The sequence below is a fragment of the Cornus florida genome, unplaced genomic scaffold (assembly GCF_030987335.1).
Source record: "Cornus florida cultivar Cherokee Brave unplaced genomic scaffold, ASM3098733v1 CherokeeBrave_3.0.0_Hap2_Chr10, whole genome shotgun sequence".
NCBI lineage: Eukaryota > Viridiplantae > Streptophyta > Magnoliopsida > Cornales > Cornaceae > Cornus > Cornus florida.
The window spans coordinates 96,251,176-96,274,915 of NW_026775580.1; the positions used below are offsets into that span (position 1 = coordinate 96,251,176).

The window sequence follows — 23,740 nt, forward strand, 5'->3', positions numbered from 1 at the left end:
GAGGAGTAAGAAATTGTGCCGATGCAGGGAATCTCACGGAGACAAAAATCTAGAGCATTGTGGCTTAAAGAAGGGGATCGAAATACTAATTTTTTTCCTCGCTTAGTGAATGCTTACAGAAGAGGAAATAGTATTGGGAGGATGATCTTTGATGGGTTTACGGCATCAACAGATGGTGAAATCCGGGCAGGGTTAGTGGAGTACTATAAGAACCTATTTATTGAGTCTGCCAGTTGGAGGCCTCTGCTGGATAATCTAGAATTCAACAGCATCTCGGATGAGGATAATAATTGGCTGGAAAGACCTTTTGGGGAGGAGGAAGTGCTTGAAGCCGTAATGAGCTGTGATGGGGATAAAGCGCCGGGTCTTGACAGATTTACAATGGCATTCTTTCACAAGAATTGGGAGGCGCTGAAGTCGGATGTGATGAAAACTGTGGGTGCTTTTTTCGTTAATGGATACTTTGAGAGAAGCCTGAATGCTACGTTCATCACACTTTTTCCTAAAAAGGGAAGAGCAGTGGAGGCCAAAGATTTCAAACCAGTTAGCTTGGTAGGTTCTGTGTACAAGATCATTGCGAAAATTTTGGCGATTAGGCTAAGAAAGGTTTTGGACGGTGTCATTTCGGAATCCCAAAATGCTTTCGTAGGTGGAAGACAAATTCTTGACCCGGTACTGATTGCTAGTGAATGTATAGATGCTAGATACAAGAGTGGTATTCCGGGTATTGTCTATAAATTAGACATCCAAAAAGCCTTCGACCATGTAAATTGGCACTTTTTGATGTATTTACTGGAAAAGATGGGGTTTGGTTCCAAATGGAGAAGCTGGATCTTTCATTGTATTAGCTCAGCTCGGTTCTCTATCCTCGTGAATGGATCACCAGCAGGCTTCTTTGCAAACACGAGAGGATTACATCAGGGGGATCCCCTCTCCCCATTTTTATTCATTATCGTGATGGAAGCATTTAGTAGGTTGATGAAAAGGGCGGAGTTTCTGGGGTTCATTCATGGTTTCTCAGTAGGGACCATCACTAATCAGATTGCCACATCTCATTTGCTTTTTGTTGACGACACCATTGTGTTTTGTGATGCAACTGTATCTCAGATGAGACATCTGAAATGCATTCTGGCCTGTTTTCAAGTAGTTTCAGGGCTGAAAATTAATGTTGGGAAATGCATTATTGTTCCAGTGGGAGAAGTGCCGCAAATACAAGAGTTAGCTGATATCTTGGGTTGTGGGGTTGAGATGCTGCCGATCTCGTACTTGGGGCTACCTTTGGGATAATCAATGAGGAAAGTTACAGTGTGGGATCTAGTAATTGAGCGCTTCCAAAAGAGGCTTACGGGGTGGAAGAAGCAGTACCTATCAAAAGGTGCTTACCTTGCTGAAAAACACTCTTTCCAATTTACCTACTTATTTCATGTCCTTGTTTCCATTGCCCAGTACAGTTGCACAAAGGCTAAATCAAATTCAGGGGAATTTTCTGTGGGGAGGCATGGGAGAAGAGTTTAAGTATCACCTTGTGAATTGGGAGACAGTGTGTAACCCCATAAAGAAAGGTGGTTTGGGAATTCGTAAGCTGGAATGGGTGAATAAAGCTTTGCTTGGGAAGTGGTTGTGGAGATTTGGGGGCGAGAGGAATGGTTGTGGAGGAGGATTATAGCTTGCAGGTTCAATGAAGAGAGGAGTGGCTGGATGTCTTGTGAGGTATCTATTTCAGCAGGGTTGGGTGTGTGGAAAGGTATCAGGAGTGGCTGGGACGAATTCTCCAGAAGAATAAGATTTAGAGTGGGGAATGGAAGGAACGTTAGGTTTTGGAAGGATTTGTGGTGCGGGGATATTGAATTGGCGAGAAGATTCCCTCGTTTGTTTAGAATTGCCGTAAATAAGCATGCCATGGTTGCAAACTACTATCGTCTTGATAATGGGAGAGTAAATTGGGATGTGATTTTCTGCAGGAATTTTAAAGATTGGGAATTCTTAGAAATTACTGACTTGATGGGCTTATTGTATAACCAAGAGGTGAAGAGGGAGGGAACAGATAGGATGGTGTGGATGGGAAGCTCCAGTGGGGTCTTGGAGGTGAGATCATTTTATCGGAGTCTGTTCATGAGGCTTTTCCTTGGAAAGCTATTTGGAAAACTTCAGCTCGCGTTAAGGTAGCCTTTTTCATATGGACGGCGTCACTTGGAAGAATACTTACTATTGATAACCTAAGGAAAAGACGCCATATTGATGTCAATTGGTGCTTTATGTGCAAAAAGGAGGGGGAATCTGTTAACCATTAGTTGTTGAATCGTCCAATAGCATCGGATATTTGGGCCATTTTCCTTGCTATGTTTAGTGTGAAATGTGTTTGTCAAACGACACATAGGGGATGTTAGAGGCGTGGAGAGGGGGACAAGCGATTAGAAGAGTTAGAGATGCGTGGAGGACAACTCCGCTTTGTATATGGTGGAGCCTGTGGCGAGAGAGGAATTAGAGAGCTTTTGAAGGAGTAGAGTCCCCGATTTGGGTGATTAAATCAAATATTTTACACTCTCTCTACTTCTGGGTGAAAGGAAGAAGTTGCTTCTCTGCGGTTAATCTCATGGAGTTCGTGGACACCTTACATTTGTAGTAGTTTTTTGGTGCCTGCCTTTCTTTTCTAGTTGTTAAGGGTTCGCTCACCCTTTATGGTGCACTTTTATTTTAATGAAAATTCCTTATTTACCTATCAAAAAAAAAAAAAAAACCTGCCACCAGGGATTTCCAAATAACAGAGGTTGAACTTCGAGGAATCACAGACCAATAAATTGCTAGAGGAACATATTTATGTTTAAACCATGAAATCCACAACCTATCCTTACTAGCTAAGAAATCCCAGACGAAAGAGCATCTAGAGGCTACCTGGATGTCCACCAATTTTTGAATGCCTAAGCCACCTTCTGGTTTTGTTATAGTGATACACTCCCACTTCAATGGTCCTTACTACCCCAGAGGAAGTCCCTACATACCTTTTGAAGCTGGTTTATCACAGCCATTGGGATATCAAAAACTGAACACCAATATTGAAAAATAAGGGTAATCACAGCCTTGATCAACTCTACCTTGCCTGCAACAGAAAGAGCTTTAGTACTCCAGCAATTTAACTTGCTAGAAACCTTATCCAGATCCTTACAATGAGATCTCTTTGGACCATTTGGACAAAGAGGCAAGCCTAAGTATTTAATAGGAAAGGAATCCTCTTTGCACTGAAGCACCCCAAGCAATGCAGACTTCCTTCTATCTGCTTTGGAGAAGAACACACTACTTTTCAATTTGCTGACTTGAAGGCCAGTGACTCCTCAAATCTCTGAAACATCATAACTACAAATCTGGCATTATGGATGTTGGCCTTGCAAGCCAAAAGCAATCATCTGCAAAAAATATATGGGAGAGAGATGGTTGGAAGGTATGGACTGACTTGAAGGACAGAAAGTTTTCCCCTTTGGACAACAACAACTATTATGGTTGAAAACAACTCTGTAACCAAAGTGAACAATAGAGGGAACAGAAGACAACCTTGTCTAAGACCTTTGCTAGGTTGAAAAAAACCCTTTGGGAGTGCCATTGAACAAGATTGAGTATCTAGTAGACTTAAAAATAGCATCCACCCATGAGATCCATCTTTCACTAAAACCATAGGAGGCTAAAGCTTTAAACAAAAGTCATATGCCTTCTTAATATCAACCTGCAGAGCGATAACCGGGTGTCTTGGATTATTAGAGCCCCTAACCAATTCATTAGCCATAATCAGAGCTTCCTGAATTTTTCTACCCTTAACAAAAGCACATTGTTCCACCCCTACCAGCTTTGGAAGTACTGTGGCCAACCTGTTTGCCATTATTTTTGTAATAATCTTATAGACAAGATTACATAGAGCAATAGGTCTATAATCCCCCAACTTAGCTGCATTTCCAACCTTTGGGATCAGAGAAATAAAAGAGCGGCTAATCCCCAAAGGCATAGAAATGGAGTTGATGAAATGCTGAACAGCAACTACCACATCCTTCTCAATCACATGCCAATAAGTTTGATAGAACCTTGCAGGAAAACCATCAGGCTCAGGCGATTTATCTGGATGAAAACCATACACAACCACCTTAAACTCCTTATAACCAATAAGAGCTTCCGTCATGGTCGCATCTTCTGCATTCACTGTTTGTCTAGGTAAACCCTCACACTGAGCAGTGCCCCTTCCTCTAGCATAAAGGGTCTAGTAATAGTCCACAAATCACTGACTTATAACCTCCACATTTTGTTAGACCAAAAGGAAATAAAGTTCTTCAAGTTCACTGCAGGCTCAACAAACATAGATAAGGCATAGAACACAAGATGTACAAGGAAACCCTCTCAATAGGGAAAAACCTTGGTTCTTGGCCTCAGCCAATAATAAGCTCCACTAGCTGTATGCAAGTAGTTACACTATATGCTGTCTCACACTTTGCATACCCTTGCATAAGTTGAAACACTAGTTTTCACTGCCTCTACCCACACACTAGCTCAACACAGTGAACACTGCACTCCCCCTGCCCTAAGCACCCTTGCTTGGATCCTGGAAGCTCTCACAGCTCACCAAATACATTAAAATGAATGTATAACAACAATAATCAAGCATACACAAAAGATAAGAATGGTTATGCAACTCGAAACTCCAATCTACAACCTCTAAAGCCCTTTATGCAGAAATTAGGGTTTGAGGGGTAAATATGGAAAATCCTGTCCCAAAAATTCTGAGATCATTTCCATAGCCTTATATCACCATTACAAACATGCTCAGATGATAAACATGAAGAATACAACATGTATATAGCACTATATTCACTAATAAGGCTTGAAAGCAACTGTTCACTTATGAACTTAGGGTTTTGGGAAGTAACCAAAGTTATGTCCAAACTCCAACTTCAACAGCCTTAATTCATTAATATAAACTTGCTAGCAGGTAAATCAAACATAGTATAGTAAGATATAATCAATCTCTACATGAATCACAAGGGTAAACCAGAAAATAGGCTTAATCACAGGTGTGAGAGTAAGAAATCATTTGCAGCAATGTGTAGTTCAAAAGCAAGTGCTCAGCAAATGCAAATAGCTCAAATATACCTGTCTCGACCTTCACTTGGCACCACAACTATTTCAAACTCAATATCATCCTTCAAACCAACCCTTGCACCAGCAACTTTGACAACAGCTCATCCTCCATGGTTAGTACAACAAGAAGGCTTGATTATCTGGTTTGGATTATCATCAAAAACCTTAGAAAACTTTTCTCATTTGAAGCTCTCAAGAGTATTGAAATGCAGGTTACTTTTTAGGGTTTTCAACAAAGGCCTAAACCCTAAAATCACTATAATAGCATATATATCTATATAGTGAAGCTCACTACGCTAGTCCATCTTCAATAAGGATATACACGTGTCACCTTTAGCCAATCATTGCACAGAGAATGTTCTGACTTCTTCATGAGAAAGGACTAATACACCCTTGCCACCTCAGCTGTTTTGTTTCCTAGTGTACCAAAAATTAACAGCCTTTAAAGCCCTTTCTGCAGAAATTAGGGTTTGAGGGATAAATTTGGAAAATCCTGTTCCAAAAATTTAGAGATCACTTTCACAGCCTTATATCACCATTACAAACATGCTCAGATGATAAACATGAAGAGTACAACATATATATATATATATATATATATCACTATATTCACTAATAAGGCTTGATAACAACTGTTCTCTTATGAACTTAGGGTTTTGGTAGGTCAAAACCTGAAGTAACCGAAATTCTGTCCAAACTCCAACTTCAAAAGATTTGATTCATCAATATAAACTTGCTAGCAGGTAAATCAAACATGGTATGGTAAGATATAATCAATCTCTACATGAATAACAAGGCTAAACCAGAAAATAGGCCTAATCATAGGTCTGAGAGTAAGAAATCATTTGCAACAATGTGTAGTTCAAAAACAAGTGCTCAACAAATGCAAATAGCTCAAATATACATGTCTCAACCTTCACTTGGCAGCACCACAGCTACTTCAAACTCAATATCACCCTTCAAACCAGCCCTTGCACCATCAACTTTGACAGCATCTCATCCTCCATGGTTAGTATTGCAACAAGGCTTGATTATCTGGTTTGGATTATCATAAAAAACCTTAGAAAACTTTTCTCATTTGAAGCTCTTGAGAGTATCGAAATGCATGTTACTTCTTAGGGTTTTCAACAAAGGCCTAAACCCTAAAATCACTGTAGTAGCATATATATAGTGAAGCTCACTACACTAGTCCTCCTTCAATAAGGATGTACACCTGTCACCTTTAGCCCAACCATTGCATAGAGAATGTTTTGACATTCTTCATGAGAAAGGACCAATACACCCTTGCCACCTCAGCTGTTTTGTCCTCTAGTGTACCAGAAATTAACAGCCTCTAAAACCCTTTCTGCAGAAATTAGGGTTTGAGGGGAAAATTATGAGATCACTTCCACAACCTTGTATCACCATTACAAACATACTCAGATGATAAATATGAAGAGTACAACATGTATATATCACTATATTCACTAATAAGATTTGACAGCAACAGTTCACTTATGAATTTAAAGTTTTGGTAGGTCAAAACTTGAAGTAACCAAAGTTTTGTCCACAATCCAACTTCAACAGCCTTGATTCATTAATATAAACTTGCTAGCAGGGAAATCAAACATGGTATAACAAGATATAATCAATCTCTACATGAATCACAAGGCTAAACCAGAAAATAGGCCTAATCACAGGTCTGAGAGTAAGAAATCATTTGCAGCAATGTGTAGTTGAAAAACAAGTGCTCAGCAAATGCAAATAGTTTAAATATACCTGTCTCAACCTTCACTTGGCACCACAACTTCTTCAAACTCAATATCACCCTTCAAATTAGCCCTTGCACCAGCAACTTTGACAGCAGCTCGTCCTTCATGGTTAGTGCAACAAGAAGGCTTGATTCAGTGAAGATTTCTGGTTTTGATTATCATAAAAAAACCTCAGAAAACTTTTCTCATTTGAAGCTCTTGAGAGTATTGAAATGCAAGTTACTTTTTAGGGTTTTCAACACACCTGTCACCCTTAGCCAATCATTGCACATAGAATGTTCTGACATTCTTTATGAGAAAGGGGAATACACCCTTGCCACCTCAGTTGTTTTGTTCTCTAGTGTACCAGAAATTATACATCATAGTGATAAGGTTGTAATAGCATTGTCATCCAAAATTAGCCCTTAAGCAATGCAATTGTAGTGAATACAATATCACTCTAGGACCACATCAACGTGTCACATACCTAAGCTCTATGTGGACCAAAATGCCCTTGTAATAGCTATTTGTCACTCTCAGCAAAATACAAGTCCCGAGACTATATAAATAACAATGTAGGCTCAACTACAGTTGTTCAATATAGTGCAGCTATCTGGACATATGTATAAACATATAATACAGTTGTGAAAAGACCATAGTGCCCCTGAAAATCCCTGTAGCCAATTTTCATGTGTTGAACCTCAAATTACACAAGAAAATAGCCTTAGTAGGTATAGTTGTTGCAATGTACCATGTCAAACTCTTGTGTAATTGTGTCACAAGATGGTAAAGGACAATACTATCCCTGTGTGATGATTTAAGCCACTGTGCGCCACAACGCAGGTGGTAGAACCCCATGAAAGCCCTGTAATCACAGTTTTTGACATTAAATAGGCAAACAAACCTTAGGACCAACATTATCTCTTCCAAAGTGTCTAGCAAGACCTCCACCATGAGCGTCAATAATTATGGATTCCCTTAGCAAGCACTCCGGAATACATAAACGATTCTTCAGGAAGAGAAACCCATCTTGTGTTAGAAAGTGCTGAAATAAGCATTCTTTTCGAATCTTTCCAAAGAACGAATCATTTTGGTAAGGCTCCTTGAGGACATCAAAACCTAGGACTTTTACTTGCATTGTGGAAAGCAAAGAGTGCCTACTGTCACGGGCTTAGAGTTTCAGTACCACTCTAGCTGCTCCCGTGCGGCACCAAGACGTTGCTTTCACTCTCGCAAGTACTTGGTCAGCCTAACTCCCGTGCACACCTTAGCCAACACACTCCCCTCGTGCGCTTACTAGTGTTGTAGTTGCCCTCGCCCTCTCCTCACCTGGCTTGCACACTCACACACACTAAGGCACTTAAGTTGGCAAGGAAAGAACACTTCTATTACTTCAAAGAATGCTTTGTACAAGGCTAGCACTCAAGCTCTCTACAAGGCTCTCAAGACTCACTCTAGGACTTGTTCCCTACAAAATGAAGTCCTACCTCTATTTATAGGCATCCCCATCCCTAATGGACGGCTAGGATGCATTCTAACCAACGGTGGAGATTGATTATCTAGAATCTTCTCCCACCTTCTTCACACTTCCATACTTATCTACTAGTATCTACAACATTCTAGAATTCTCCATACTACTCCACACAACTCTGGAGAACTCTAGAACCTTCCACACACTTCTACACATTTCTACACATATCTAGAAACTTCCACATAACTCTAGACTATTCCGGAAGACTCTAGAAACTCCACTTGCCATGCAGTTGCCATGCAGCGTCCTCCTCAGCGTCTGCGTGTCGCCTGCGTGGCACAACCTCCATAGGCGGGGCGTGACATTCTCCCCCACCCATTTCTGTGACGCCCTCGTCACGGTTTCTTCAGCTGACCCAGCCTCTCGCAGGTCATCAGCACTTGCGCATATGTCCTTGGCCCAAACGTACGAGCGCCCTTCGGGAGATGTGAAGTCCTCACGAGCTCCATCGTGTTGACTGCCACCTCTGGACTCTCCTTCCTGCCCACGAGCGGCACCATGCATGCGGCCTTGCCTTCCTCGCCTCCAAGTATCATCAACGCACCAAGGCATGGTAGTGGCGCGGCGTTGTTCCTGTCCATGAACTCCAGCCCCAGCACCATGTCGTGGTCGTCCATCTCCGCAACTTGGAAGTCAGCCTTGCCCTTCCATCCTTGCATGCATAGCTCCACCTCCTTGCACACTCTACTCACGCGTGCCTCCTCGGAGTTGACGGCCTTGATCCAGCCCTCCGTCTTGCGCATCTCCAAGCCAAGTCGTTGCGCCTCCTCCGGGGTAATGAAGTTGTGTGTAGCACCCGTGTCTACCAACGCTTGCACGGCTTTGCCACCAACCTGCGCATCCACATAGCGCACCCCAGCTACCTTCTTTGCCTTGCCCTTCTTCTTGGTGTCATGCGCCATGCTACTCAGCATCTGCATAGCCCCCATGCACCTATCTTCATCGCTGCCCGCATCGTCCACCCTGCCCTTGCCCTTATCCTTCACAAGGGCGCTCATGGTCTTCTTGTTGGGGCAGTGTCGCAATATGTGCGGCCCTTCGCACAAGTAGCACTTCGGCTCCCACTTGCCCTTATCGCGGCGTTCCCCTTTGCCACTAGCCTTAGACCTCTCTCCATGGTCCTTACCTTTATCATGGCGTGGGCGTCTCTCCTCATCGTTGTGCTCATCATCGCTAGACTTGGGCGAGCCCCGTTTCTTGAAGCGCCGGTCTCCCCCACCTTTGCCGTGGTCCCTCTTGGGAGACGTGGCCCTCTTGTCATCGCGCCTAAAGTCTTCGAGGCGCTCCGCTATAGCCATTGCGGATGCCAAGTCTCTAGGCTCCCTCCTCCTTAGCTCCATGGCCACCCAAGACTGCAGCCCATCAATGAACAAGCACACACGTTGCCGCTCTGGCATCTCTGGGATCTCCAGCATCAAGTTGGAGTACTCCTTCACATACTCCCTTATGCTGCCCTTCTGCTTCAGGCGCCTTAGGTTGATCATGGCGAGGTCCTCAACGCACTCGGGATAGAACTGCCTCTTGAGCTGCCTCTTAAACTCCTCCCATGTGTCAACTGCTCTTGCGCCTCTACCGGTGAAGCGCTGCCTCCACCATAGAGCGGCAGTGTCCGTGAGGTACATAGTGCCTGTCTGCACCTTCTCCTCATCATCCTCGATCTCTATGCACTCGAAGTACCGCTCCATGTGCCAGAAGAAGTTGTCAATCTGGCGCGCATTCCTTGCCCCATCGTACTCCTTGGGCTCCGGCGCCTTCTTCTTCCTTGGCTTCACCACGACCTCGCGCGCCTGAGAGAACTCCTTCTTGCACTCGGCAATCTCCATGCGCAAGTCGTCTACCCGATCATGCAAGTCCCTTTCTTTCTCTTGCGCCTTGTTGGCGATGCCATCAATCAGCTCGTAGAGCTCCGCCATCCTTCTCTCGAGCCTATTAAACTTAGTCTCCGTGTAGACCAAGTGTGTGGCAAGCTTCTCCTCCAAGCTCTGCTCTAAGATGTGGACTTGGTGGTCTCCTCCGCTAGCCATGTCTACTCCAACAAAGCTCCCTTGACGAACCTGCTCTGATACCAACTGTCACGGGCTTAGAGTTTCAGTACCACTCTAGCTGCTCCCGTGCGGCACCAAGACGTTGCTTTCACTCTCGCAAGTACTTGGTCAGCCTAACTCCCGTGCACACCTTAGCCAACACACTCCCCTCGTGCGCTTACTAGTGTTGTAGTTGCCCTCGCCCTCTCCTCACCTGGCTTGCACACTCACACACACTAAGGCACTTAAGTTGGCAAGGAAAGAACACTTCTATTACTTCAAAGAATGCTTTGTACAAGGCTAGCACTCAAGCTCTCTACAAGGCTCTCAAGACTCACTCTAGGACTTGTTCCCTACAAAATGAAGTCCTACCTCTATTTATAGGCATCCCCATCCCTAATGGACGGCTAGGATGCATTCTAACCAACGGTGGAGATTGATTATCTAGAATCTTCTCCCACCTTCTTCACACTTCCATACTTATCTACTAGTATCTACAACATTCTAGAATTCTCCATACTACTCCACACAACTCTGGAGAACTCTAGAACCTTCCACACACTTCTACACATTTCTACACATATCTAGAAACTTCCACATAACTCTAGACTATTCCGGAAGACTCTAGAAACTCCACTTGCCATGCAGTTGCCATGCAGCGTCCTCCTCAGCGTCTGCGTGTCGCCTGCGTGGCACAACCTCCATAGGCGGGGCGTGACACTACGGATTAATGCATCAGCCACTTTGTTGAGAATTCCAGATTTATGCTTGATAACAAAATTGAAAGCTTGATTAAACTCAACCCATTTGGCATGCCGATTATTGAGCTTATGTTGAGCGTTCATATACTTTAACACTTCATGATCCGAAAAGAGAATAAATTCTTTTGGTAAGAGATAAGATTGCCAATGATCTAAAGCTCGAACAATGGCATAGTACTCCTTGTAATAGGTAGAGTACTTGCAAGAATTGTTCAACTTTTCGCTATAGAAGGCAATCGGGTTACCTTCTTGGCTAAGAACCTCCCCAATACCCATATTCAAAGCATCACAATCGACTTCAAAAACTTTGTCAAAATCTGGTAGTGTAAGAATAAGAGCCTCTGTCACCTTTTTCTTGATGAGTTCAAAGCTTTTTTGGGCCTATTGTGTCCACTTGAAATTGCCTCCCTTTAAGCATTATATAACAGGAGAAATAAGTTTGTTGAATCCTTTGATGAAGAACCGATAGAATGAGGCTAGCTAGTGAAAACTTCGAATATCATAAAAAGACTTGGGAATTGGCCAGCCTGTAATTGCCTTCACCTTGTTTGGATCCATCTTTATGCCTTCACCCGAGACAACATAGCCCAAAAAGATAGGACTAATTGTCAAGAATTGACATTTCTTCAAATTGTCCTATAACTTTTGTTTCCCTTAGAAGTTCAAAGACTTGTCGAAGATGATCCAGGTGTTGATTTTGATCCTTGCTATAGACAAGAATATCATCAAAGTAAACCACAACAAACTTAGCAATAAAAGGCTTGAAAATGTGATTCATGAGATGTATAAAGGTACTAGGAGCATTGGAGAGCCCAAATGGCATTACCATCCATTCAAAGAGTCCATCCCTTGTCTTGAAAACGGTCTTCCATTCATCTCCAGCTCTCATACAGATTTGATGATATCCTCTTCGAAGATCTATTTTCGAGAAAATAACAGCACCATAGAGTTAGTCAAATAGATCATCAAGGCGAGGGATAGGAAAGCGGTACTTGATGGTTATCTTGTTCACCGCTCTACTATCAACACACATGCGCCTCGATCCATCTTTCTTAGGTACAAGGAGGGCGGGGATAACACATGGACTCATACTTTCCCGTATCAATCCTTTGGTTAGTAACTCATCATCTTGCCTTTGAAGCTCTTCATGTTCTTTAGGATTCATTCGATACGCAACCTTGTTTGGAAGCATGGAGCCGGGTATAAAATCAATACAGTGTTGGATGTCCTTTAGTGGTGGAAGGCCGCGTAGAATCAATATAGTGTTGGTCTTCCAAGAAGCATGTGACAAGTGTCCATGGGGACAACAACACACCATATATCATCTTTATAATTTTTTCCAATAGAAAAATTGAACTAAGCATCTTTTATTTACTTTTACCTCACTTCCCTTGCAAAGCCATGAGAGCTTGTAAGGTTGAGGATGCTCCTCCGTCTTGAGTTGCAACTTTTCCACCATTTTAATAGCTACTACGTTCTCACAACTTCCACCATCAATGATAACATCACACACCTTACCATGAGACGTGCATCGAGTGTGAAAGATGATGTTCCGAAGCCAATCATCTTCCCCCACATGGGCTGCATTAAGACTTCGACGGATGACTAGAGATTCACCTTGGTATCCATAAGTGACATAATCTTCGTCCTTCGATTCTTCCTTGTCAAGTAGTTCTTCCTCCGCTTCTCCTTTGACCTCCTCTTCAATTAATGAGATAATCTTGTGATTAGGACACTCGGAAGCTATATGTCCAAATCCATGGCACTTGAAACATTGACAAGAATTGGAGTTGGACAAACTAGACCTAGTGGAATTAGCCTTGCCATCTTGTTTAGAAGGGGGCTTCGGGTTGGTTGTCTTTGTTGTTGGTGACAACATGGAGAAAAAATGACTATAAATATTTAAATAAGGCCCTCTAACATTACATTAACCAATTAAGTCCATTCCATAAGTTTCCAAGCCATAGGTATTGTTTCCCACATTTACCCACTCTCGGGTTGAAGGAATTCCCGATACTACCTCACTAAAACAGTTATAACTCTCGGTGTAATTGGAACCTGAAGATAGGGCTAGTACCATTGGAAAGCTGACGAAAACTGCTTCAATTTGGGGTCAAGAATGACCTTATTTGGATTTAAAATGAGGGAGTAATGGCCATTTGAAGTTTGGGTTAACAACCAGCGAACATACATGTAAGAGTGCCCGATCGATCGAGTCTAACTCGACCGGTTGTGTCCAAGCTCGAACGGTGGTGGGGCTAAGAGCATGAAATCTAAGGTTTTCTCAATTTTTTTCTTAGTATGGGAGGCTTGATCGACCGAGTGTGGACTCGATTGATCGAGTTGAACCTTGGCCATTGACCTGCAAAGAAGCCTTAGTTGGTTCCTGCATGGAAATTAAGACAATTGGCACCTCAATACACTTAAAATATGTCCCAAAGCAATCATAAAAACATAGATGCACCCCCAAAACATTATCCATACATTATAATGGTTCAAAATTCATCACCAAATTTCATATTGTCCCAAAACTTCAAGGTAAGAACATAGTTGTCATCCTCATCACCTATCTGCCCAAATTGTACAAATAACATCCCAAAAGAATAGAGACCCTTAAGGTCTTAATTACAATGCCTTATACAAAATAAACAAAAAATATCATCTTTACAAAAATAATCGTCATAGCTAAGCATTGTTTACAAAAGACTACAAAAGATGGTTTTGTCAATCTTGACCACACTTGTGGAGGAACGTCATTAACCATTTCCTTGTCGTGACCTGTAAATTGTTAAAGGAAGGGGTAAGCACAAACGCTCAGTAGGAGATGCCTAAGGCGCCAACTTTAGACTCCCTTGAGTAACACAACACACGTTAGGGCTTAAGAAGCAGCAAGATCATACATTGGGGATTTTATGAAATCCGAATCACAGTTCAATCCAATAAATGGCATTAATACAATTTTGCATAGTTTTAAATGAAAATGCAATGCATAATTGTCCTGACCTTGGTCTCGAACCGACCCCAACTCATGCTGAAAACCGTCAACTGACTTTATCGAGGCGAGATTGATTAGCGATCCTTGGTCTAGTAATCAACATTACGCGTCCTATAACCAACACACGCTCCCTCTAGGTCAAGTTAGCACCAGACTCGTGAAATTCGGTTCTTTTATAAAATCCATTTCACACCCATTCTAAAATGACTCAAATATCATACTCAACTAGGCCTTCCCACCATGTCATTCACATGAACAATTTCATCAATTAAATTTCAATTTCATTCACATAACAACAATGGTATAAGCATGGCATCTTCTACAAAAAGAGGCCTTCCCGCCATGTCATTCACATGAATCAATTTCATCAATAAAATTTCAATTTCATTCACATAACAACAATGGCATAAGCATGGCATCTTCTACAAAAAGAACACAAGCATGACATTTTCTATATTTTAACCACAAGCATGCTCATCATAGAAATCATATCAACACAATCATGCTAGCATTTAACATTTAGCATAGAATGTCACAGTTTTCATCATATATAAGCATGCTTTCACATCCATCATTGTACTACTATATTTCATTCAACAAGTTTACATTCAAGAATAGAATTAAGATGAAATCATGTGAAAATACTCAAAGAAAGGCAAAGTTTGAGGCATTAGGAAACCCCTACCTCAATGGAAGACAACCAAACAAGCCCTTAAGCTAGCCCCAATTTTGAAAACTCCCAAGCTCTAGAAATATTGGTCTCAAACGAAAGCCCTTGCCAAACACTCCAACTTCTCCTCCTTGCTTCTCTCATAAATCTCACTCTAAACCCCTCAAATATGGGTTGGAAACATAGAAGACATGTATATCTATATAGATATAGAGAGACAAAGAGAAGAGAGAGAGAGAGAGGGGGTTGGCTGAAATGGGGGGAAGGAAAAAGGGGTTAGCAAGTCTTCATCTTGGTCAAGTGGTCCTCCAAGTGCCATGTCTAATTTTTGTCAAAGTTACTCTTTTGCCCTTATTCATTGCAATGCCAACCAAGTTCTCAAAATATCTTCCTATATATATATATATATAACATGCCAATAATGTTCCTTAAATATATATATATATATATATATATATATATATATATATATATTTGTGTGTATAACATGCCAATAATGCTCCTCAAATAAATTGAGAAAATCGGGAGAAGTTCCCAAGCACGAAAGTCGTCCCGACTCCGAGAAATTCTAAAATCAATCCCGTCAATTCTAATAGGCTCAAAATAATTAAAATTGCATTTCTAAAACTCCCGAGCTCAAGAAACTGTCCCGTACGATCCTTGGGACCTGTGCGGCACTCAAAACGAAGTATGGAAAATAAATAGAATAAAATTACTAAAAAATCTAGAAAAGCCAGGAGAGCTTGTAAGGTTGAGGATGCTCCTCCGTCTTGAGTTGCTACTTTTCCAGCATTTTAGTAGCTACTGCGTTCTCACAACTTCCACCATCAATGATAACATCACACACCTTACCATGAGACGTGCATCGAGTGTGAAAGATGATGTTCTAAAGCCAATCATCTTCCTCCAAGTGAACTGCATTAAGACTTCGACGAATGACTAGAGATTCACCTTGGTCTCCATAAGTGACATAATCTTCGTCCTTCGATTCTTCCTTATCAAGTAGTTCTTCCTCCGCTTCTCCTTTGACCTCCTCTTCAATTAATGAGATAATCTTGCAATTAGGACACTCGGAAGCAATATGTCCAAATCCATGGCACTTGAAACATTGACGAGAATTGGAGTTGGACAAACTAGACCTAGTGGAATAAGCCTTGCCATCTTGTTTAGAAGGGGGCTTCGGGTTGGTTGTCTTTGTTGTTGGTGAATACTTGGGAGGTCGAAATACTCCCTGGGTTGGAAACACCATCACGATTCCAAGTTCGGTTATTTCCTCTTTCCTTGAGTTGCCGCTCAACTTTTATTGCAAGCTTAAAGACATCATTATAGGTCCATTATGGTTTTAATTGGACCATAATGTGAACTTCTGACTTCAGCTCACCAAGGTAGCGAGCAATGGTTTGTTCCTTCGGTTCGGATAAGTCACAACGCATCATGAGATTATCAAATTCAGCTGTGTATTCCTCGGCAAAAACTTTATTCTTGATTCTTTGTTCATCTTTTCCCAAGTAACAATTCTATTCTTTCCTTTACGTACACGTTGCTTCTTGAGATGCTCCCACCAAATTGAGGCATGCTTCTTCAATTTATTGGCTACAAGCTTTACCTTGCGGTCATCCGCAACATTTTTGTAATAAAAAATTCTTTCTACGGTATTAAGCCAATCAATGAATTCATCCCCTTGGATCCTTCCTTCAAATTCTGGAATGTCAACTTTGATGTTGTAATCTCGTGAAAATACTTGGTTCCTTCTAGCTCGACGGCGTAGAGGAGCCTCTACATCTGATGCTTGATCCCTAGCACGGTAAAAGGGGTTAATCTCCTCTTCATTATCTGATAAATCATTCCCTGAATCATGATGTGATCCATCATGTTCCCTGAATCACTTGTCTCCTCAAATCATCTAATTCGATGTCACGAAGGTCTCGTTTGTGTACTGGTGCTTCAACATTTGGAGCCGACGACGACGGTTAGCCATCAAAACCTGGAAGAGTGAGGAGTAAACACAAGTAAACACTCTACGTAACACATTCACACTCAATGGAATCCACCAAAGAGATAGAGCAAAGATAACATGAATACTGGTTCTTTAGAAATTCTGAAATGATCTTCAATCTGCGTTGCTCATTACAAAATTAGGACTTGTATAGATGGTATGGAACATCCCTCCAACCATAGTTACTTGAGCAACAATAAATATTAAATCTAGGAACATGAAAATCAGAAAACTTGAAGGCTTTTGGAATGCAGAAAATGCAATCTCTGTTCTTGGCCTTGCTGCGATCAGTAGATTTATAGTCACGAGATGAGCCATATATCAAAAGAAAGGTCTCGAAGTCTAGTTTTCAGAACATCAAACGGATCGTAAATCGGAGCTTGGTATAGGGAAAGGTGATCATTTTACCAACTGGTGTGCAGGCTGTCTACAAAAACGAAAATGACTCTTTGAGTTTTCCAAAGAACTAATTAGTTATTCTTTGAATGTGTGGCTAAGTTGGGATTGCCAAAGGTTGTTTCAGCATAAAAAATCCTAACCCTATCCCCCTTTTGTCACCATATCTGACTGTGCGGCTTCACCAAATTCCATCTCCACCCAAACATCATCCAACCAAAACTCATTAATACCACAAGCCCTAGCCACCCACTATTTCCTCAGGTCAACCAAAGTCCCAAAAACCTTAATCAGACCTTCGCTGCCCATAAAAAGAAGATGAAGAGGAAGAAAAAAGAAAAGAAATCTTTCAAAATGTGCTTTTTGCCTGTGGTTCTCCACTAAATGTAACTGTGGCTTTGGATGTTAATATATGTTATTTATGTTTTATTTAGTGTTGATTATTAACTAACTGCATTGTTCTGCAGGAAAATGCAATTTATAGACGTGCTGCAAAAGGAGAATTCAAGGAAACTTCCAACGTAAAGGTGTGATTAAAAATAGTTTTATAAAATGTTTGTTTGTGTAATTAGCACTTTTTTTTTTCTCAGAAAATGTTTATTTACGGAATTGTAGTTCCCAGCCAGTGTAAACAATTCTTGGAAGAGTGATTCTTAGAATTAAAATTCCTAATCAAGTCATGCGCAATAATCATAGCATCCCGAATTTTTCTCCCTCTGATGAACTCATTTTACTCTAAGCCAACCAGTCTATTCAAAATCAAAGACAATCTAGAGGCCATAATTTTAGCAATTATCTTTTTTATCATATTACAAAGGGCTATAGGCCTAAAATCAAAGACCTTCAAAGCATTATTCTTTTTTGGAATCAAAGTAATAGATATACCAGTTGGAAGATTTTAGACTCTCTAAAGAATTATTGAACTGTTGTCACTACATCACCACCAATTAAGGACCAAAACTTTTGAAAAAATCTTGCAGTGGTTCATCAGGCCAGGTAACTTATCAGGATGAAATCCCATAACAACATGCTTAACTTCTTCTGCAGTCATTGGTAGTTCAAGAGAAGTTGCTTCAGCGTGAGTAAGAATCTTTCTAGGACTTGAGAATCAATGTCAGCATTTGGCTTAGACTTGGTATGCATTCCTTTATAAAAACCAGCATCATACCTTTAATTTTTTTAGGATCGGAAGACCAAACCCCTTCCTCATTCTGCAACTGAGAAATACTGTTAAAATTCCTATTTAGCATCATTCTTCTATGGAAAAACTAGTGAATCTGTCATTATCATTCAACCAAAGGACTCAAATTAACTTAGATTAAAGGTGATTGACTGATGGTTGACATTTCTCTCAATTTTTTCTATCTTCTTTGACGCCGAGGTCTTCTACTCCGGCGTCCGTCGTTTTTTCTTCTCTTTGGCGCTGGAGCTGTGGTTTTTTGGTTGGATAAGTGTCATGCAACATTCGTATCTCAAACTGGTGACTTTACCACATCTCAATTTCCATGGAGAGATCAAAACCTGTTCAATCGACAGAGATGTGGTTTTTAGGGTTGATCACCAAAGTATTACAGGATGTGAATCCGTCCTCAAATCTTGTTTAGTTGGCCGTTTTGATCGTGATGTGGGGTGTACCAAGGTATTGAGGAGTGGGTGACAAAGTCTTGGAAGGTTTCGTGTGGGGTTGACGGTATCAACCCTACCTGATGGCCTTTTCCTGTTCTAACTACCATCGGAGGCCAAAGCACGTAGGGTCTTGGATGTAGGGAGGAAGAGATGGGGAGAAGCCCTTTTATACATTGACAAGTGGTATTTCGCGATGGGTTGCTCAGCCATGGTTGATCGAGATAGGATACTAAGGGTGGTGTTGTTTGGGTTGCCCCTTCATATCTGGTGCCACAAGTTGTTCGAAGCCATAAGTGATCTCTGCGGATGTTTTGGCGAGTGACGAGAGAGTTCTTCTCTATGTCTCTATTGGAGCTGTGGTGCCGGAGTATGTCTTTGTAAAAGACCAGCTTGTGGCCTTTAAAGTCAATTTGATAGAGGAAACCTCACCTTGCATCCTTCCGAAGTCCTATTATAGTGCTGGTGAGGTTTCCCACCTCACGTCTGGTGGAGAGCTTAACAGTGGATGTTGCTGGCATTTGCAGACTCATTTGGGTTCCCAAGGATAGAGACAAGCGTCCGTCAACGCACCTTCTGCAAGTGGGGAAAGTAGACCCATGAGATGTACGCGTAACGTCCGTCATCAACGCCATTCAAATCCTTGTTTTGATCGCCTTGATGGTAACCAACCACGTGGACGGCTACGTGGCATCATAGGAGACTTTCATGCGCGGTTTCAGATTTGCTTAAGTTTGGCCATGATTTATCCTATGGGCTGCTAAACCCATCAATAGTGGGCTGTTAGTTAGTCATTGGCCACAAGTTACAAAGGATACTAAGAGGAATGTCGTGTGGGGGTCTAGCAATCATTTATCTATTTCTTTCCTAAATGACAAGCCCAACCCACAGTTGCCAAAGCCCATCCGCGACAATGATAAGTCATGAAATGGGCCACCAGATGATTTAAAAAGAAAGGTTTTTTGGGGGCCCAAAAACCAGATCTTTGTTTCTTTCCTTAATACAAAGTCCAATCCATCTACTGAACCCAACTTCGATTATCCACAGAGTCGTCCTCTTCATGTTATTTTTGCAAATTTTTGGACTTCGCCGGAGAAGAGAAGATGGATGAAACTCAATGCCGACGAGGCTAGTGTGGGTATAGACGAGAAGGTTTTTCGTCATTTACAGTGTTGTTCTGATGTTTCAAACACGTCCATACCAATCACTGCTTGGACAAAGGGAAGAAACTCTAGATTTTCATCTCGGGACTCTCACAGACAAGCATGTTTATAGTTGGTCGAGAAAAGATAAACAGAAATGGACCTCTACGAATGACCCAAGTATGTCCTCTGTTATTCACCCCCAGAGATCTCCTACTGCCCCCTTCTTCCTATTCTTCTCCTTCTTGTGGGGCGACGAGAGGCGATGTTGAGACGACAATGGAGAAGAGCAGTGTGCTGTCAATTGTGCCTTCGGCACCTGAAGTTGAGCATGGTCTGGTTACGGAAAGGAAGGTTGCCAATGGCTATAGTTCTAGTTTATGGAAAGGAAGGTTGCCAGTGGACAGAGGTTCTGGAGCAAGATTTATCCTATAGTTCTAGTTTAGAGAAAGGATCTCTAATCATATGCGGTTATAGCAAAAAAGGTTAATCCGGCTTAGCCTTGGTTTTGCTTTTGTGGCTGTGTGGTCACGAGAGCGGTTGTATCAGCTCTCTCTTCCCTGTCTTACTCTCGACTCTTTTAGCAATCTGAAGTAGATGAAAAGGCCTCCTTTCCGGCACAGTCAAAGGCAACAGGAGAGTCTCAAGCAAAGAAAGAGAGAAAAGTCACCGACATTGACCAACTTTCACTCCTCATCTGGTCAATCGGGTCTACCACCAAGCCTAGGATCCGACCTCCCTAGGTCTCTTGTTTAACGCCTCTCGGCCTAAACACAAAATACACCGAATCGTGGTCAGGAATGAAATATGGCCTTAGCTTTGAACGCATTGCTTGGGTGGTTCAACCTTTAGGTAGAGCTATATATGTAGTGTTCCGCTAGTGAGAATGACTTGGTGACTCTAGTGGATTCGAAAAGGCAAATGAGCTTATTTCGCGTTCAAGCCTTCTGTTTCCTATCCTTCGAACAAGAAGAATCTGCCTTCATCTTCGTTTGAGAAATGCCGAAATAGGAGAGCAAAGAACAAGCCCGGGAAGATCCTATTCTTAACTTGCCCTTCTTTCGAGTACGAGATCTCTGGGTAATCCTCTTCCTCGCCCCCCAATCCCAGTATAAAACTCATACCCCAATCATTGCTCAAATCCGTCGAGTTCGGAGCCTATTCCAGTGAGAAAGTCACTTTCTATCCCTTTGCTTTATAGCTCCTCTTTCTGAATCGTGCAACAACACTTCATCACACCCTACTCTTTCAGTAGCAGTTGTTGTGGAAGACATGCTTGGTACCATCCAAATAGAAGCTTTTTGACTCAACAATGCCCAATGGACCAACAAGGCTTCACCTACTATTTTATAGAGTTCCGTTGAATCAATTAATAAGGGAGCTCTTTCGATTGCAAGAGCTTTCACGTTCTCCAAATGAGTGACTTTCTAACTGGTAAAGGGTCCAGGCGTAGAGGGAGGCTTGATGAGCCCCCAACTACGAAGAGATGTTCAATTACGGAATTTTGAGCTTAGATGAATCACAATGAAGAAGTTCGGTTCGCTTTTTCCTTCCGGCTGAAGAGCAAGCTTAATCAAGACCTAATAAAGGATGAATCGCCGAAGCAAGGTTCACGATTGTACTTCTCTAAAGAAAGGGTTGACGCCTCTACCGTGGACCGATCTTCACTTGAACTTGAGAAAAGCCAATTCTAGCTCCAGTCGAATGGCAGGAAGAATGATTGAAGAACCTCCTTAGCCTGAAGGCGAATTGCAAGATCCCCTGCTTTCACTTTGAAGAAGAAAAAGGAAGAACGCCAGTAAGGTAATAAAGTGCAGGTACTATATTAATTGGTCCCTTCAAGTCCGTAGCCAACTGCTGAGTAGAAAGCAACTTCCGGTCTTTCTTTCTTGTGATTGGCCAATGAATTCTATCAGAAGATCTGTACATTGCATTGGTCAATCGCGTTACACGATACAGAGAAACTCAACATGTTATACTGCACTGTTATCAATATCGACAAATCATATTGTACACCAATCAGTATGCAATATCAAAAATCAAATTGTTACATGTTATATTCCTATGCACCTTTCCTGGTTCCCGCTTTTAACAAGCAAAAGAGAAATCAAGAATTTTGCAAAATGACAAAAGGTCTCCATTGTTCTTTATATGTCAAGTTCCAATTCAGTAATTGAGAAAATTTAACCTCAATCATACATCCATACTGCAGAGAGGAATACAGATACATCCGTTGTTATTTCTGCACATTCCTTGTCCAAATAGGGGAAGCCTTGATATAAGCTTGCTATGGATCTAACACCTGATCTATTAATTCTATTAGATGCGCTCCCACATATAGTACTTATTTACAACCACTACATTCTCAAAAAGTAAATAATGCATTTACAGAGCTAAATACAGTTGTGTACCTGTAGATGATTGAGAACAATAAGCTAAAGCTCTTTTCTAGAACCACAGACAACCTTTGCTACACGCTTGAGACCCTATTTTAGTAATAAATTCAGTCATGTATATATTATGCCATTTTATTTTAAATAATATGGATGGTTCAAGTGAGGCAGAGTATACCACTTAACCGAGAGAATTAACTAGAAATTGATGGACTAGTGGACTTATCCGAGCACCGCATAAAAGGCTAAGGAATCCCTCTTGGGGAGTTGAGTCTAGTCCTGTATATAAACAGTAGAGAATGGTGAACAGAAAACAAATAGGGAAAGATGCCATTAAATCATGACAGTTTTCAGCAGTTACCGTGGTCCATTATCAGAGTAGAAAGCGAAGAAAATTTCTCATGAAATGTATGCATTGCATGAGACCATTGTTTACACATGACTGATAGTGATACCCGAATGACTTCAGTTAAATCCTCTATGTTAGAAGCTTGTTGAGCCACCTGGTGAAGCTCATTTTTCCTAGAGTTGGTTGGGGGTTGTGAGGAAGAAAAAATCAAAGAAATTAACTGATAGTTTTATCGAAAGGTCATATAAAATTATAATAGCCTCCAAATAGGACTACTAGAATCATCATCGATTTGGTTAAGCAGAGTAATTTCAGCATTACATACTCTATCTCTATTTTAGTTTTAGTTAAAAAAAAAAAAAAAACTTTAAAATTATCTCTTTTAAGGCAGAAATTACATCAAACATGAATAGCAACTTAAAAAGGAGGGGATATTAAGCTATAATAAATAATCTATAAATGATGAATATTGTTGAAAGGAGGAAGAGGGATAAAACACCATATATTTATTCTCTAAGTTACAAAAGAGTTCACGAGTGCTAAATCAAATAAAGGCAACAAACCCAAGCTCATGTTTAAATGCCAAACTAGTAAAACAGGGCCTACTACTAGAAGAGGATACATCCACAACAAAATTAGACATTTTGGTAACCTAAAAGAGATAAGAGAGAGAGAGAGGTTGCGAACTCTCTGTGGCATATACAATCAAATGACTTATTCTACAAAGGAAATTAAAAAATGATAAATTCGGATTATATATTTTTTTCATAATGGTGACTGATGACGAGTTTGAGCGGTAGAACCTGGTTAACCAGGCGTACGAAGGGGTAAAAGTGCATCTAAACCTTGACTTTCCGACTTCTATGGAACAATGCTTGAGGATGGCTGCTTTCTTCTTGTTGAAGAAGCGGATCTAGCTGACCTTTTTCCGCAGGCAGATTCATAAATTCGATTCTATGGCAATTCTCGTGCCCTTTCAATAGCGTTCTACTGCTTTCTAAGGGTGCCATCTATG

The 23,740-nt window shown here is 41.4% G+C and overlaps 1 protein-coding gene across 3 annotated transcripts in view; it reads left to right on the top strand.

Annotated features, from left to right (window-relative positions):
• The window catches only part of LOC132276078 (uncharacterized), a 29,884-nt gene that overhangs the window by 3,015 nt on the left and 3,129 nt on the right, over positions 1-23,740 (top strand). For 2 of the 3 annotated variants that reach the window (XM_059777333.1, XM_059777335.1), the window contains exon 3: positions 17,686-17,745. The exons of the other annotated variant lie outside the window; for it this stretch is intronic. In XM_059777333.1, the coding sequence (XP_059633316.1) occupies positions 17,686-17,745 (60 nt within the window). The remainder of the gene's footprint in view (positions 1-17,685; positions 17,746-23,740) is intronic. 3 annotated transcript variants of the gene reach the window in all.